Source organism: Biomphalaria glabrata, chromosome 3 (genome assembly GCF_947242115.1).
Source record: "Biomphalaria glabrata chromosome 3, xgBioGlab47.1, whole genome shotgun sequence".
NCBI classification, from domain to species: domain Eukaryota; kingdom Metazoa; phylum Mollusca; class Gastropoda; family Planorbidae; genus Biomphalaria; species Biomphalaria glabrata.
Window position 1 is genome coordinate 40,153,312 of NC_074713.1, and position 13,670 is coordinate 40,166,981.

The window sequence follows — 13,670 nt, forward strand, 5'->3', positions numbered from 1 at the left end:
CAGAGATTTAATTTATAATCTGAGCTTTGTTAAAATTATAGAGATATAAACCATAATTTAAACTTACCTTTTTTAGCTACTTCTGAAATCTTTTCAAATTTTTTACAGCACAAGTCTTGTGTCTTTTCTGCCTGATAAAGATATCAATTAAAGAAATTGTATTGTTTTACAAAAAAATACATTATTAAAACAAAAAAGTCCATCAAAAACACAGAGCACTGAAACTGATACCTACAGCAGCAACTTCTTTGTTTTTTGTTCTAGCTTTCTCTAAGGCTTTATTGGCATTCTCATAGTCCACCAGAGCTCTCATTCGCCGGTACAGCAGGTCCTTGGCAGCCATCGAATCACGCATGTAGTAACGCAATGTGTCACTTAGTTTTAAGTCTTCATCAGAGGCAACACGGCCTTCTAATTTCTATGAAATAAACATTCAAAATGACAGTTTAACAAATATAAAGATAAACAATAAAATTAAATCCATTAGCTGAGTCGTTTCAATGGCCAACTACCAAGCACCAAACAACTGTCAATTTAATTTCTAAATATTTTCTGATACATTTTTTATGATGCAACAATAAATGGTACTATAGAGAGTATTGAAAAAAATCCCCATTTAAAATTGAAAGACAAAATTACATTAAATCTCTATGTGCACAAGGAAAATAAAAGACAAACCACCAAATTAAAATGTAAACTAACAAATAAACTTACACGAGCTTTCTCTAAAGCTTCAGCCACTTTACTGAACACTCTGAGGAAATACAAAAACAATGTAAATGGTAGCTGTAGAGAAATAAAACAAGCCTTTCCAATTGTTACTCCTAGCAATACTAACTAATAAAAAGAAAAGTGTTTCATTTTGTATTTCATGATTAAAACAACAACTAAACTCTACATAATTCTTACCAGAAGAATTTTTTTTTTAATTCAAAATATAAACGAGCTACCATTGACTTATATATATATTGTATCTAGACTGGACATGGAGATCTACAAAAAATGTTGCAAAATTTTTTTTTTAAAGTTGAAACAAGGCTTTATTTTGTAAAGTAGTTATAAGAAGTAAAGTTTTTTTCAACACTAACCTATGTAACATATAATTTAATTTTTACATCTAGATCTAGTAATTGAACATCAAAAATAAGAGTACTCTTGTCTCATAATTATTATTTTGCAATTTTTAGATACATAATCTAGAAAGATCTAGGTAATCAATCTATTTAAATGTACATAAGATGATTAAAATAACAGACATGAATTACTTAGATATAGGATTTTTGAAACATGATCTCAATGGAAACTAACAGGAAATATCTTTGTTTCATATATTAGCGAGAATAAATAGTTCTTTGATTAATTAGCCCATTCTAAAGAAAATCCAAGAAATGATTTTGCATTACTTCTAAACTTTGAAAACTAAAGATGATTACTTATCTAAGACTGAAAGGATTGATTGGGGCGACTTCCCTTAGAGCTTGAAAGAGTTATGTACATAAAAATATTTATATATATAGGTCTGTAAATCAATCAATCGAGGCTAAGAATAGGTTTCCAGTTTAGATATAATATATAAGTCTATGTGAGCTACATTAAAGAATAATTTTTTTGTTTAAATTAAAAACAAAAATCTTTCTCACTTGTCTAACTCTGTGTTCTCTATTGTGGCTAATTGCACTAAACCTGTTGATATCTGGATATAGGAATCTGAAACATCTGTAATACAACAAAAAAAATATATTGATAATAATAAAGAACTAATTCAATTAAGATATGCACTAAGCTGTATGTGTAGAACAATTTAGAAAGACTAGATCTACATCTACAAGTAGGCTGCTGTTCTAAATTAGAAATAATAAATTTGTCACAGTAAACTGAAGTGTGATTGTGTGTGTGTGTTTTGGGGGGGGGATATGTAATAATACTGTTTGTTGAGATGGGCTATTTAGCTACCTAAATTAAATGTAGGCAACTTACTTTTATGAACTTTAGTCATTTTATCAGCTTTACTAGTTGCATCTTTGATTTTGTTATGATACTCAATTAGAAATACTTTCTCGGACTCAAAAAATTCATCAACATCCTAAACAAAATGGAAAAAAATAAAATACAATAAATGTTTTCAAGTAAGAATTTATACATACATACGTTCATATAGAGATCATTTCATTATATGTTGATGCTAAGAGAAACAAAATAGTAAAACTTAACATCAGTTAATTAAAAATTCTTGTGGAAGATTTACAATAACACTGTAATTGGATGCTACATGAAAAATATATTTTTTTTTAAAATTAAAAAGATTAAAATGTTTACATTAAAACACTACTTTAGAACACAAAAAGTTGAAAAGATTTACTTTCTGCCCAGATATAAGGACCTCATCTGCAGTCTTGGTAATACTTTTAAAGAAGCCACCCAGTTTTTCTTTCTTGTTTTTACCTCTACAGCTCATCTGAAACAAACAAGAGTTATTAACAGTTTGACATTGCAAACAATCTTCACAATCTGTTCACTGCCTATGTAGTAAGCAAGAAAATCAATTACACTCTAGTTCTTAGACTTACATCTCCTGCATACTGGAGAAACACTTCAAAATTAACATCATGCCGTAAAACTGGGTGAGCAGCTAATCTCTGTAAGAATACTTCATGCATGGCAACAGTCTTTTTGAAAGTGGCCAGATATTCTCTATTAGATAAAAAAAAAAAAAGAAAGATTCCTGTTTGAGTCAATAAAAAACAACATTAAAACAATTGCTTGAGTACATAATATTAAACTGGAAAATGAATATAGTATTCTCTCCCCCCTGAACTCAGTGTGAACTCAATGACTTAAAATTAATAAGGTATGTTAAGGGAGAATTAAACATAGATTATGTTAATGATCCTGAAAGTAGTTTTTCCTTCTTAGTCTAGAAAACTGATGTCAAACTGTGCATGTCACACACCTCAACTATAATGTATTGGGGTGGGGGAGAATGCCAATATCTCGGGTCTCAGGTAGGAATCTGATGCCTCATAGTTTGTGTGTTTTAAATGTTTTACAGCAGGCAGGGTTAAAACAATGGACCATCAAGACAACAGTTCAGAGCACGTATCAAACAAACAAGCAGCCATCCATAGCTCGCAATATGCATTCATGATTTGGCCACAATTATTAAACTTTTTTTTTCAGGAGAAAGGGGGTTGAATACTTAAGTATAGCATAATGATACAAATTTTTAAATGTATATTCTAAAAAGTTTTGTGTTATGTTAAAACGTTATACGAATAAGATCTTAATGAGAATATTAATGTTTCAGCTACAGAATATGGAAATAATGGTTGGGTAAGGGATTTAGAGACGGATCGTAGTGAAAGTGAAGAATTAATCAATGCTAGATCCAGTATTGATTATGTTGGATTAAGTCAAACTGGAGATTGGACTGCAACTAAACCTGGCGTGATATTTTAATGTTTCTGAACTCTGTAGACCTATTTATGACTTGATGCTAATCACTAGGTCCATCCTTCTCTAGTATAAAAAGAATTTTATGAGCTTGTTAGTTTTTTTTTCTATCAAAAATTGGTAGTTTCTGACAACTGCTAAATGGTTAAAAATAAAATTAGGGTGGGGAAAAATCAAGTCATATTTCATATACTTGATGGTGTTTTTTTTATTTTTGGAAAATCTCAGACATTCATTACATTGTATTCTAGTCTCCAATTTCCTCAACCAATATTGTCATTATAAAAGAAATAATTATATAACAAACATAAGCCTGCAAACTATAGATAAAAGTGTACATAGTAATGAAGACATTTGAAAAAAAATTCATACATACGCCTCAAGTTCCTGTTTCATTTTTGTAAACTCTTCCTTGGTCATTGTACCCTCACCTTCACCTAATCTTTGTAGTTTCTCTCTTGAAGCATCAAAGTCAGGCTTTGGCGGTGCTGGCGGAATCTGCCAATAAAAAGTACAGCACATCACAAATTTAAATTTATAAAACATTGCCAGGAATCTATTTAGTTCCAAAAGTAAAAAGAATCTGCTAACTTACAATAATGCCAGCATATTCCTCATTTTCAACAAACCGATCATGTAGCCAGACAAACTCCTCATGTTGTCTCACGACAGACATTTCTGAATTTTTAAACTGCTGGAGTGTGGTCTGAGGGAAAAACAGGAATATACATTTATAAATATATGAAACAATAAGAGGAAAATACATATAATTAGTTGCAGACAACTAAAACAGCTAGAGTTGACATAATAAGATGCTGTCATAATTGTAATAACTTTCATACATCCTTGAGAACTGAAATTGCTTAGCTATCAATCTAGGTTTATATGTAATCACCTAAATAATCTATACCTGCTTAAGAAATAGTACCACCAATGCAATCAAAGCTCTTATATTATACTAACTGAGGCTAGAATACCATTTCTTTTTTTTTTTTTTTTTTTAGCAAATATTCAAATATTTTTTTTTTTTAAACATGATTAAATCAAAGGCAGAAAGTTATCCTCTAGAAGAGTTTTGCAAAAAATATTGTCCATTTAAAAAAGATGTCTTAAATAGATCTAGACTATCCTTAACATACCTTGGTATGAACAGTGAATTTGACTTTCTCGCGTTCACTCAAAGCATCTGAAATGTCCACCAATAGAGAAGTGTCTGTCAGGTCCACTGTATCAGATCGAGTCTGAAATTATAATGATTAATTATTTTGAAATATTACTTATTTCCTTTTTCAAAATGTTTATCATTGCTCTCAAACCAAAGAACATCATTTTAACAATTTAAAGCATCTAGTTATTCAAACCAGCCAGCTGCTATTTTATTGAGCCCTCTTGAGATAGAAAGATTATTTTTTCAATAATCAATCTAAGTTCTGTAACATTGAATGATAGATACTTTATGTATGTATGTATGATGAATTGAATATGGTGAAAATCTCTGGGTAGTGCATGCAGGAATAGGGTTAAATAGGTAACATAACTCATCAATTAGATTCCTTTATGATATGGACATCTCAATGAATGTAAGCTGTATTCACCTGAGACACCTCATCTTACATAGCAGCTTGGCAATGTATTTTGTTGGAAGGTCTGCAGTTTGCATGATGTCAGGACAATTCAATTTCCAATTTTATTTTAACATATTTGTTCAGATCAGGCATCCTGATCTACTGTGCTACTAACCCTAAAATTATAGATCTACTACCAACACTAAATCTAGTACTGACATAGGTTAAAACTAGATGTGTAGAGTCTATAAAATATTGTTGTAAACCTAAGGCAGGCACTCAACGAAAGACAGGTCGGCAACAGTAAATGATGTATTACATTTATTTATTATAAGCATCAACAAATAGTAATAGTTACTAGTTCGACTTGGACTTCTGCTATAAAGTCACAGGGAGTAATATGTCTTAAGTTCTAAGAGTCCTACTTCATACCAGAACACAGAAAAGACCACCGACACACTTCCCAGTGTCACTCCAGGTCTCCCAAACAGTTTCCTAGTATCACACAGGACAGCACTCAGCACCAGACTGTTCAGACTCCCCAGACTTTTTTCCAGCTCACAACAGTCCTCCTTCTTGTCTAAATATGTCTTCTCATGTGTTCAATGGTGCTCTCATGCACATGCAGTGTGGCAAGGGAGCCGAGTTACAACAATATTATATTCAAACAACTCTTTGTGTATGAATGGCTGCTTGGTGGTCATGTTGACCCGCGATATGCGCTCTAGACTGTCATTTTGTTTCAACTTAAACCCTACCTGCCATCTTCCACTACAAGATGGGTGCTTTACACAAACTTAAAAACTTTTGAACCAACAATGCATCATGATGTCATAAATTTGGTGTTCTTGAAACTTCTTGGAAAGCACTTTTCATCATCTTTCAATTTAGATCTATGACATAGATCTACTAATATACACATTTATTATTTAAATAATAATAAGACAATAATAATAATAATATGTAAGTCTTGCTTGGCTAATCATGCATCATGGGGCTATACAACAGCCTTATTACTGAAATCACCCCCATTCATGTATAAGAGGTTAAAAAAGAACGCTTTTCATACCAGTGTGCACATTATCGCCTAAATCTAGATCAATATATATGATCATGCTCGTTATGATAATAATAAATGATTTTGCATAGGAATACAAAACTAGGGAGATATTCTAGATCTAAATGATAGTAAAAAAAAAAAGTTAGAAAAATGTCTTGCGCATCGTGCTACCACAAACCACACCGTATTTCTGTAATAACCATCAAAATAAAGATAGAGATAAGATAACTTTTATTGATCCAATCAAATGGAAAGTTGGTTTGACTACAATTGACAACCTCAGAGTAACTACTGTACAATAACAATATAGATGCACATACGAACGACATTCACACACGAAAAACACATACACACTCATAACCAGCGCTTTATAAATAGACTTCTATGTACTTCTTGATGACGACAGAATGTTATTTTTAATGTTGGTCATCCAGGGTCTATTATTACTGAATGTTTTAATTTTCTTCTTTGTTACAATCATGTTTTCACAGAACTGGATGTACAAATTAACAGTCGTGGTAAGTTCATCTGTCTGGGCAGTTGTTTACAAACATGTCCCAAATCTGTTTGCTCCAGACAACTTTGTAGCTGTAAATCAGCGTCGTCAGACCATGACTGGATGGACTGTACTTTGGGTTTTGTTGTTTTTAAAACCGGTTTGGGTGTAAGATGGATCATCGTGTGGTCCGACTCTCCGAGGGGAAATAACGATTGAGATGTGTAGGCCATTTTTATGTCGCTATAACACATGTCCAAGGTTTTATTGTGCCTTGTGGGACAATTAACATATTGAGTATTAAGTGTTGAGCTAACGAAAGATGATTGAAATCTCCCATAACTAGTCAGGCAGCATGACAACTTTTTGTCCCAATCATATGTACAATGTCTAGTATATTTGTTTTGTTGCTTTCTCTGTGTTGGCTGTGGGTGGTATATGCACAAGTATGACGGCAGGTAGTATAGCCTGAGATTGTTACATAGATCTAGTAGTTCAATATTGGCCATACACACTTTAGTTTTGATTGAAATATTGTTGACACAACAATACTGTTTATTGACATAAATGGCCAGTCCTCTTCCTCTTGTTTTGCCACTATCTGCTGTTCTGTCTGATCCAAAAAAAACGCATCTACTGATGCATCAGGAATAATTTCATTTAGCTATGTTTCAGCGAGACAGATTAGCGAGCTTTCATGGTAGAAATGTCTGCAGCAACAATCAAGTTCGTCCATTTTGTTATTTAGTGATCTAACATTGCCAAAGACAATAGGAGGCATTTAGACCCTTTGACTTTGTCTTCTTTTCCTCCTTTTGACTCAAACTCCTCCTCTACGGCCTTGTTTGTTTCGCTTTGTCTGTGTGTTAATGGGCTCATGGCGGTTTGTTATGTATCAGCTATTTGTTTCCAAGATGGCGGGTGTGTACATAGTTTACATAGATTCATTGATGATCATATTATTTATGCTATCCACTAAAACACTGGTTTTTTAAATCTAAGATGCGGCATGCATCAATTAATAAAAATACAGTTTACAGTGAGGTGTCCGATGAAAGGACATAATATTAAATCATAATAGACTCTATAGTCACTATACTTACTAACTTATCTTATCTTCTTATCTTATATAATACAGACGTTACTTCAAAAAAGAAGATGATTACGTCCTACGCGTCATGCATTTAGTCATGCATATTAACCAATGACTTAAATTCTGCCAAGTCACTGGTTTTCCTGGCTAGCTCAGGCAACCCATTCCATGCTCTAATAGCACTAGGGAAGAAGGAGTATTTGTACAAATTTGTCCTAGCATATGGGACGAGGAATGTGCCTTTATCTTTGTGTCTTTCAGAGTATTTTATTAAATTTTGTTTTTGTATTTGAAGATTATGGTTCAGTGTTTTATGTATGATTGCTACTTTACTTTTGAGCCTTCTGTCCTGAAGGCTTTCTAAATTTAGTGATTTTACTAAAGGTGTTACTCTAGTCAAATGTGAATATTCGTTTGTTATGAATCTCACTGCTCTATTTTGTGTCTGTTCCAGTTTCTTAATGTTTTCTTGAGTTGAGGGGTCCCAAACGGAGGATGCATATTCTATTATTGGCCTAACCAAGGTTAAGTAACATTTTAGTTTTATGTTCTTATTTGATTTATAGAAATTTCTTTTAATAAATCCTAATGCTTTGTTTGATTTTTTTGTAGTTTCATCAATATGTGGATTCCATGATAGTTTTTCATTTATTATAACACCTAGGTATTTTGCGTTTTTAGTCTGTGATACTGGTTTGCCATGAATAAGATAAGTGGAATTAATTTGTTTTAGTTTTTTTGTTACTCTTAACAACTGACATTTTTCTGTGTGGAAAGACATGCTCCAATTTGATTCCCATTTCTGTAATTCATCTAATTCTCTTTGTAAAATATCTGTGTCTTGTGTTGTTTTTATTGTTCTATATATTATGCAATCGTCTGCAAATAATCTGACTTTTGTTCCTGAACTAATGCAATTTGGTAAATCATTTATGTAAATTAAAAATAGTAGTGGACCCAAGACTGTACCTTGAGGTACACCTGAGTTTACTGTTATCGGTGTTGATTTAGAGCCATTTATTATTACAGTTTGTTCTCTCCCTATCAGAAAGTCTTTAATCCACTGATGCAGTGGACCATTAATGCCGAAATATTTTAATTTTTTAAGCAAACTATGGTGGTGAACTTTGTCAAAAGCCTTAGAAAAATCTAGTAAGATAGCATCTATTTGTTCACTATTATCTAAACCTTTTGAAAAATCATCAATTAGTCCTATTAGTTGTGTTTCACATGATCTATATTTCCTAAAGCCATGTTGGTATGGTGTGAGGACATTATGTTTGTCTAAGTGGTTTATGATGTTGCTACATATTATGTGTTCTAGGATTTTACATGTGATGCTGGTAAGTGATACTGGTCTGTAGTTCCCTGGGTCAGATTTTTCTCCTTTTTTAAATAGGGGGGTGACATTAGCTTCTTTCCAGTCCTTTGGTACTCTGCCCTGGTTAAGTGAAGCCTGAAAGAGTATTTTGAACACTGGGGCTAGCTCATTACTTAGTTCTTTGAGTAATCTAGCTGGAATACCATCAGGTCCAGAAGCTTTATTTGGTTTGGTGTTGGCTAATAGTTTTTGAATTCCATTTTCTTGTACTACTATATCTTCTATGTTGTCTACTTGGTTCAAATTCAGTAATATGTCTTTGTCTCCTGGGGCTGAGAATGCTGATGCAAAGTATTTGTTTAGAATGTTTGCTTTAGTTTCATTATCATTATGTATTATGTTATGTTCATCTTTTAATGGCGCTACGCCTGTTGTTTCCATTTTCTTAGACTTAATGTATGACCATAGGTTTTTGTTGTTATCTTTAGATATTACATTGTTTATGTATTCACTCTGCAGCTGTCTGCTTACTTTTTGGGTTAAGTGTTTAATTTTTATATACTTTTTGTAAACTCTTTCTGCATTAGTTTCTTTAAATTTTCTATAGAGGTTTTCCTTCTGTTTACAAAGCTTCTTTAGTCTATTATTAAACCAGCATTTATTTATTTTGTTTGATGTGTATTTAGTTGGTATATGATTTTCTATTATGCTTTTAAGATGGTTTTTAATGAAATTCCAGAGGTCATCGACTGGTTGGTTAATGTCTTTTTCTAATAAGAATGTTTGTTGAAAGTTTAGTGCAGCTTGGTGTAGTTGTGTTAGGTTACATTTATTCCAGAGTAAGATTTTTCTTTTGGGTTTTGTATTGGCTACTGCTTTTATCTGACTGTGTATTTTTATGATCTCATGGTCTGATAGACCAGGGATAATTTCATAATCAACTACTAATCCAGGTCTGTTGGTTAAGAAGAGATCTAATGTGTTGTTTAATCTAGTTGGCTTTTTAATGATTTGATCTAAACTTAGGTTGTGTAAAGTTTCTATGAAAAGCTCATTTATGTCCTTAAGGTTTTGGTGTTTATCTATGGTTAGTGTTTTCCAATTTATATCAGGTAGGTTGAAATCACCCATAATCCAAAAAACTGCATTTTTATTTGTCTCTTTAAGTGTAGTAATCTGATTACATAGTTCCTGCATGTATTCTAAACTAGAATTTGGTGGTCTGTAAATGCTGCCTATTATTAGGGATGTTGAGGTGGTATTAATTTTACAAAATGTTGATTCTACATTTTTTGAGTTAGGTAAGGTAATTTCTTCTGCTATAAGAGTGTTTTTTATTGCTAAAAGAACTCCTCCATGATTATCAGCCCTATCTTTTCTAAAAATTTCATAATTACTATTGAAAATTTCTGCATTATAAATTTCAGGATGCAGCCAAGTTTCTGTTCCTGCAATTATGTCTGGTTTCTCACATTCTAATAAAATTTCTAAGTCTGCTGTTTTGTTCCTAATGCTTTGAAAATTTATAACTAAGGTTTTAAGGTATTTTGGTATTACTTCTTTAGTAGGTTTGTTTAGTGAGGCTGTTGTATTAATTTTAGTAGATTTAGGTTTAACAGGAGTGGATCTGGCTAGTGGTTGGTGAGTTTGGTTCGGGATGGTGTTTAGGATGTTGTATGGGTTAGAAGTGTCCGCATCAAAGGAATCAAACAGTCCTGATGTAAACTGAGGTAACCCACACGGTACACAGTGCCATGATGCGTCTTTGTTGCCTAAGGCATAATACACAGGTGTATTCATATGGAGACATGATGCATGGTACCATTCATTGCAGGTGTCACATTGAATGGCTTTCTGTTTCAGGGTGCATATTTTTTTGCAGATGTTGCATCTATCTTTAGATCTAGGCCCTGGATTTGACTCTACATCTCCTGCCATTAATATTAACAGTGATAGGTATTTATTTCTGCTGTGTCTGATTGAGAACTTCCATTTGTGATGGGTAATCTTCTTTAATGTTATAGATGTGTATGTTAGGTTATTTTTGAAGTTGCATTGTTCTAAAGTGTGATGATTGATTATGACTGTTGTTTCCTTTTTAAGTTTAGTGTTGACAAAGGTAGATCTAGTTCTGTGTTCAGCTAGTGTGCATTTGGTGATTATTAGGATAAATAGCCAGAGCAATTTCATGATGACTGTTCTTGATTTTAGTTTTTAAAGGAGTCTAGTCTAAATCTAGTTTAAGGTTTACAATGCCTAAGTTAAGTCTAAATCTAAAGTGAAAGCTAGTTTACAATGACAATTAAATCAAATCAAATGGTTTATTAAATTCAAAATGTGGACCTAGACTAGATCTAGATTCTAGATCTAATTCTAGATCAATATATTTACGTGTATAACTAACTACATAGAATATTACTATTCTTAGATTAGTTTGATCTATAGACTAGAGGCTAATATAATAATAAATAATAATAATAACATTGACATTATTAACAAACACACTTATTATTGTCTTATAAAATCACTTATAAATATCTTTTAAATTTTTTACTTTCATTTAGATTCTAGATCTAGATATCTAAGTCTTATTAATAACTTATTAATAAATAAGAATAAGACTTTAACTTAAGTCAAATATGAAATAACTGTGACTGTGAGTGTGACTAACTCAGTTTTACTTTTACTGTTTTACAGTTTTACTCAGTAACTCGTCACCTCAGCCTCAAACTGAAACAGAGGACTCATCCTACCTTATTATCCTGCTCCTCTGCCAGGAGGTCAGGGCTGTCATCGATTCCATCCTGTAAATAACATAAATCATTTAATTAATTGTTATCAAGCACCGTTTGAAAATAAAACAAAAATCAAACGAATTAAATTGTATTTCCTAGAGTCCACCCACCATCATGGCTGCACTTTTTTTTTTATTTATGCTTTCTCACGTGACTTCCAAGGGGAACTACTCTCATAGTTTGATCCATTTGATTGATAGATCTACAATCTACACCAGGGGTCTCAAACAGTGGCCCGCGGGCCACAAACTATTTTGTGTGGCCCGCTACCACGTCCGCGAATTTTAAAAAAATTAGATAAAATTTACAATGACAACATATAAGCCGTGAAATGATTTACAACTGCACAAATCAGTAAATGAGGTGTCACTGTCGCCCACCGACCGCTTAGGCTTTCAGCTGGGTGAACGGTAGCCTGATTCTTACCGCTGGCCGATAGCGGCTAGAATCTGGCCACCATTATATCACTGCTCCGACCGTTTGGCCGCGCGGCTAGCGAAACAGGAGAAAGAAAGGGAGATGGGGAAAGATGGGGTACATGTGTCAAGATTCCGTGAAAGCAAGCTTTCTTGTTAGCGAGATGATAGCAAAGGCATTACGACCATTCACTGAAGGCCAGTTTGTAAAAGAGTGTATGTTACAGGCGTGTGAAATTATCTGCCCCGAGAAAAAGAAACTCTTCGAAGGCATACGTTTGTCTGCGAACACAGTTGCAAGCAGGATCACCGAGTCAGCGACAAATGTTCAACAGCAACTGATTGCCGCTGCAAAAGACTTTGTAGCATATTCCGTTGCACTGGACGAGTCTACTGGCGTAACAGACACCGCATACTGTGCCGTATTCATTCGTGGGGTCAACGAAAACTTGAACATTGTTGAAGAGCTATTGGACTTACTAGCCATGAAAGGAACGACGACTGGACGCGACGTGTTTCAAGAACTGGAAGCTTGTATTGACAGGTGTGTGGTCTACGTGGGAAAAACTAGTTGAAGTGGCTACGGATGGTGCACCAGCAATGTGTTCAGAGAAGGTTGGTGTTGTTGGATTAATGGTAGAGAAACGGTATCAGCTCAGCTTGGCGGGACCTTTTGCAGTCATACACTGCATTCTGCACCGAGAAGCACTCTGTGGCAAAAGTCTACAAACGAAGAACGTGATGGATGTTGTCGTGAAGACGGTGAACTTTATACGTGCACGGGGTCTCAACCACAGACAGTTTGTGTCATTTCTAGCTGATTTAGAAACGGAATACGGAGAGTTGCTTTATCATACGGAAGTCAGATGGTTGAGTCGTGGAAAAGTGCTGCAGAGATTTTTTGAACTGAGACGGGAAATAGCATTGTTCATGGCAATGAAAGGCAGAGACATACCTCAGCTCAGTGACCCAATGTTTTTGTCGGATCTTGCTTTTCTTACTGACATCACGCAACATCTCAATGCAATCAATTCACAACTACAGGGCACAATGCAGCTGATTACCGTGATATTTGATTCATTCAAATGCAAGCTGACTTTGTGGGCCACTCAGCTGGTAAATGGAAACCTGGCTCATTTCTCTTTTCTACAGAGCATAACGGTTGAACCACAGCGCCTAAAAGACTACGTAGACATCCTCTTCAGACTACTTGAAGATTTTGAACACCGCTTTCAGCAATTCACTGCTCTCGAACCACAGTTTTTCCTTGTTGCCATTCCGTTGACGTGAAAAACGTTCCAGTGGAAGTCCAGATTGAACTACTGGACCTGCAGTATGACACTGTTCTGAAGCAAAAATACGCTGATGTTCCAGATTTCTACCAGTTTCATCCCAGAGAGAACTTTCCAAACTTATTTTGCGCAGCTGATAGAATTCTTGCGATGTTTGGGGGGTACGTACGTTTGCGAACAGT

General features: G+C 33.9%; 1 protein-coding gene across 1 annotated transcript in view; it reads right to left on the minus strand.

Moving 5' to 3' along the window:
* The window catches only part of LOC106066955 (sorting nexin-6-like), a 16,185-nt gene extending 4,216 nt beyond the window's left edge, over nt 1–11,969 (minus strand). The window contains exons 1-12 of the mRNA XM_056025024.1: nt 11,891–11,969; nt 11,739–11,789; nt 4,590–4,691; nt 4,046–4,156; nt 3,827–3,948; nt 2,568–2,691; nt 2,360–2,455; nt 1,978–2,083; nt 1,641–1,716; nt 715–754; nt 236–418; nt 68–131 (exon numbers count right to left, since the gene is read on the minus strand). Coding sequence (XP_055880999.1) covers nt 68–131; nt 236–418; nt 715–754; nt 1,641–1,716; nt 1,978–2,083; nt 2,360–2,455; nt 2,568–2,691; nt 3,827–3,948; nt 4,046–4,156; nt 4,590–4,691; nt 11,739–11,789; nt 11,891–11,896 — 1,081 coding nt within the window. The 5' untranslated portion in view covers nt 11,897–11,969. The remainder of the gene's footprint in view (nt 1–67; nt 132–235; nt 419–714; nt 755–1,640; nt 1,717–1,977; nt 2,084–2,359; nt 2,456–2,567; nt 2,692–3,826; nt 3,949–4,045; nt 4,157–4,589; nt 4,692–11,738; nt 11,790–11,890) is intronic.
* Between the last annotated feature and the right edge of the window lie 1,701 nt (nt 11,970–13,670).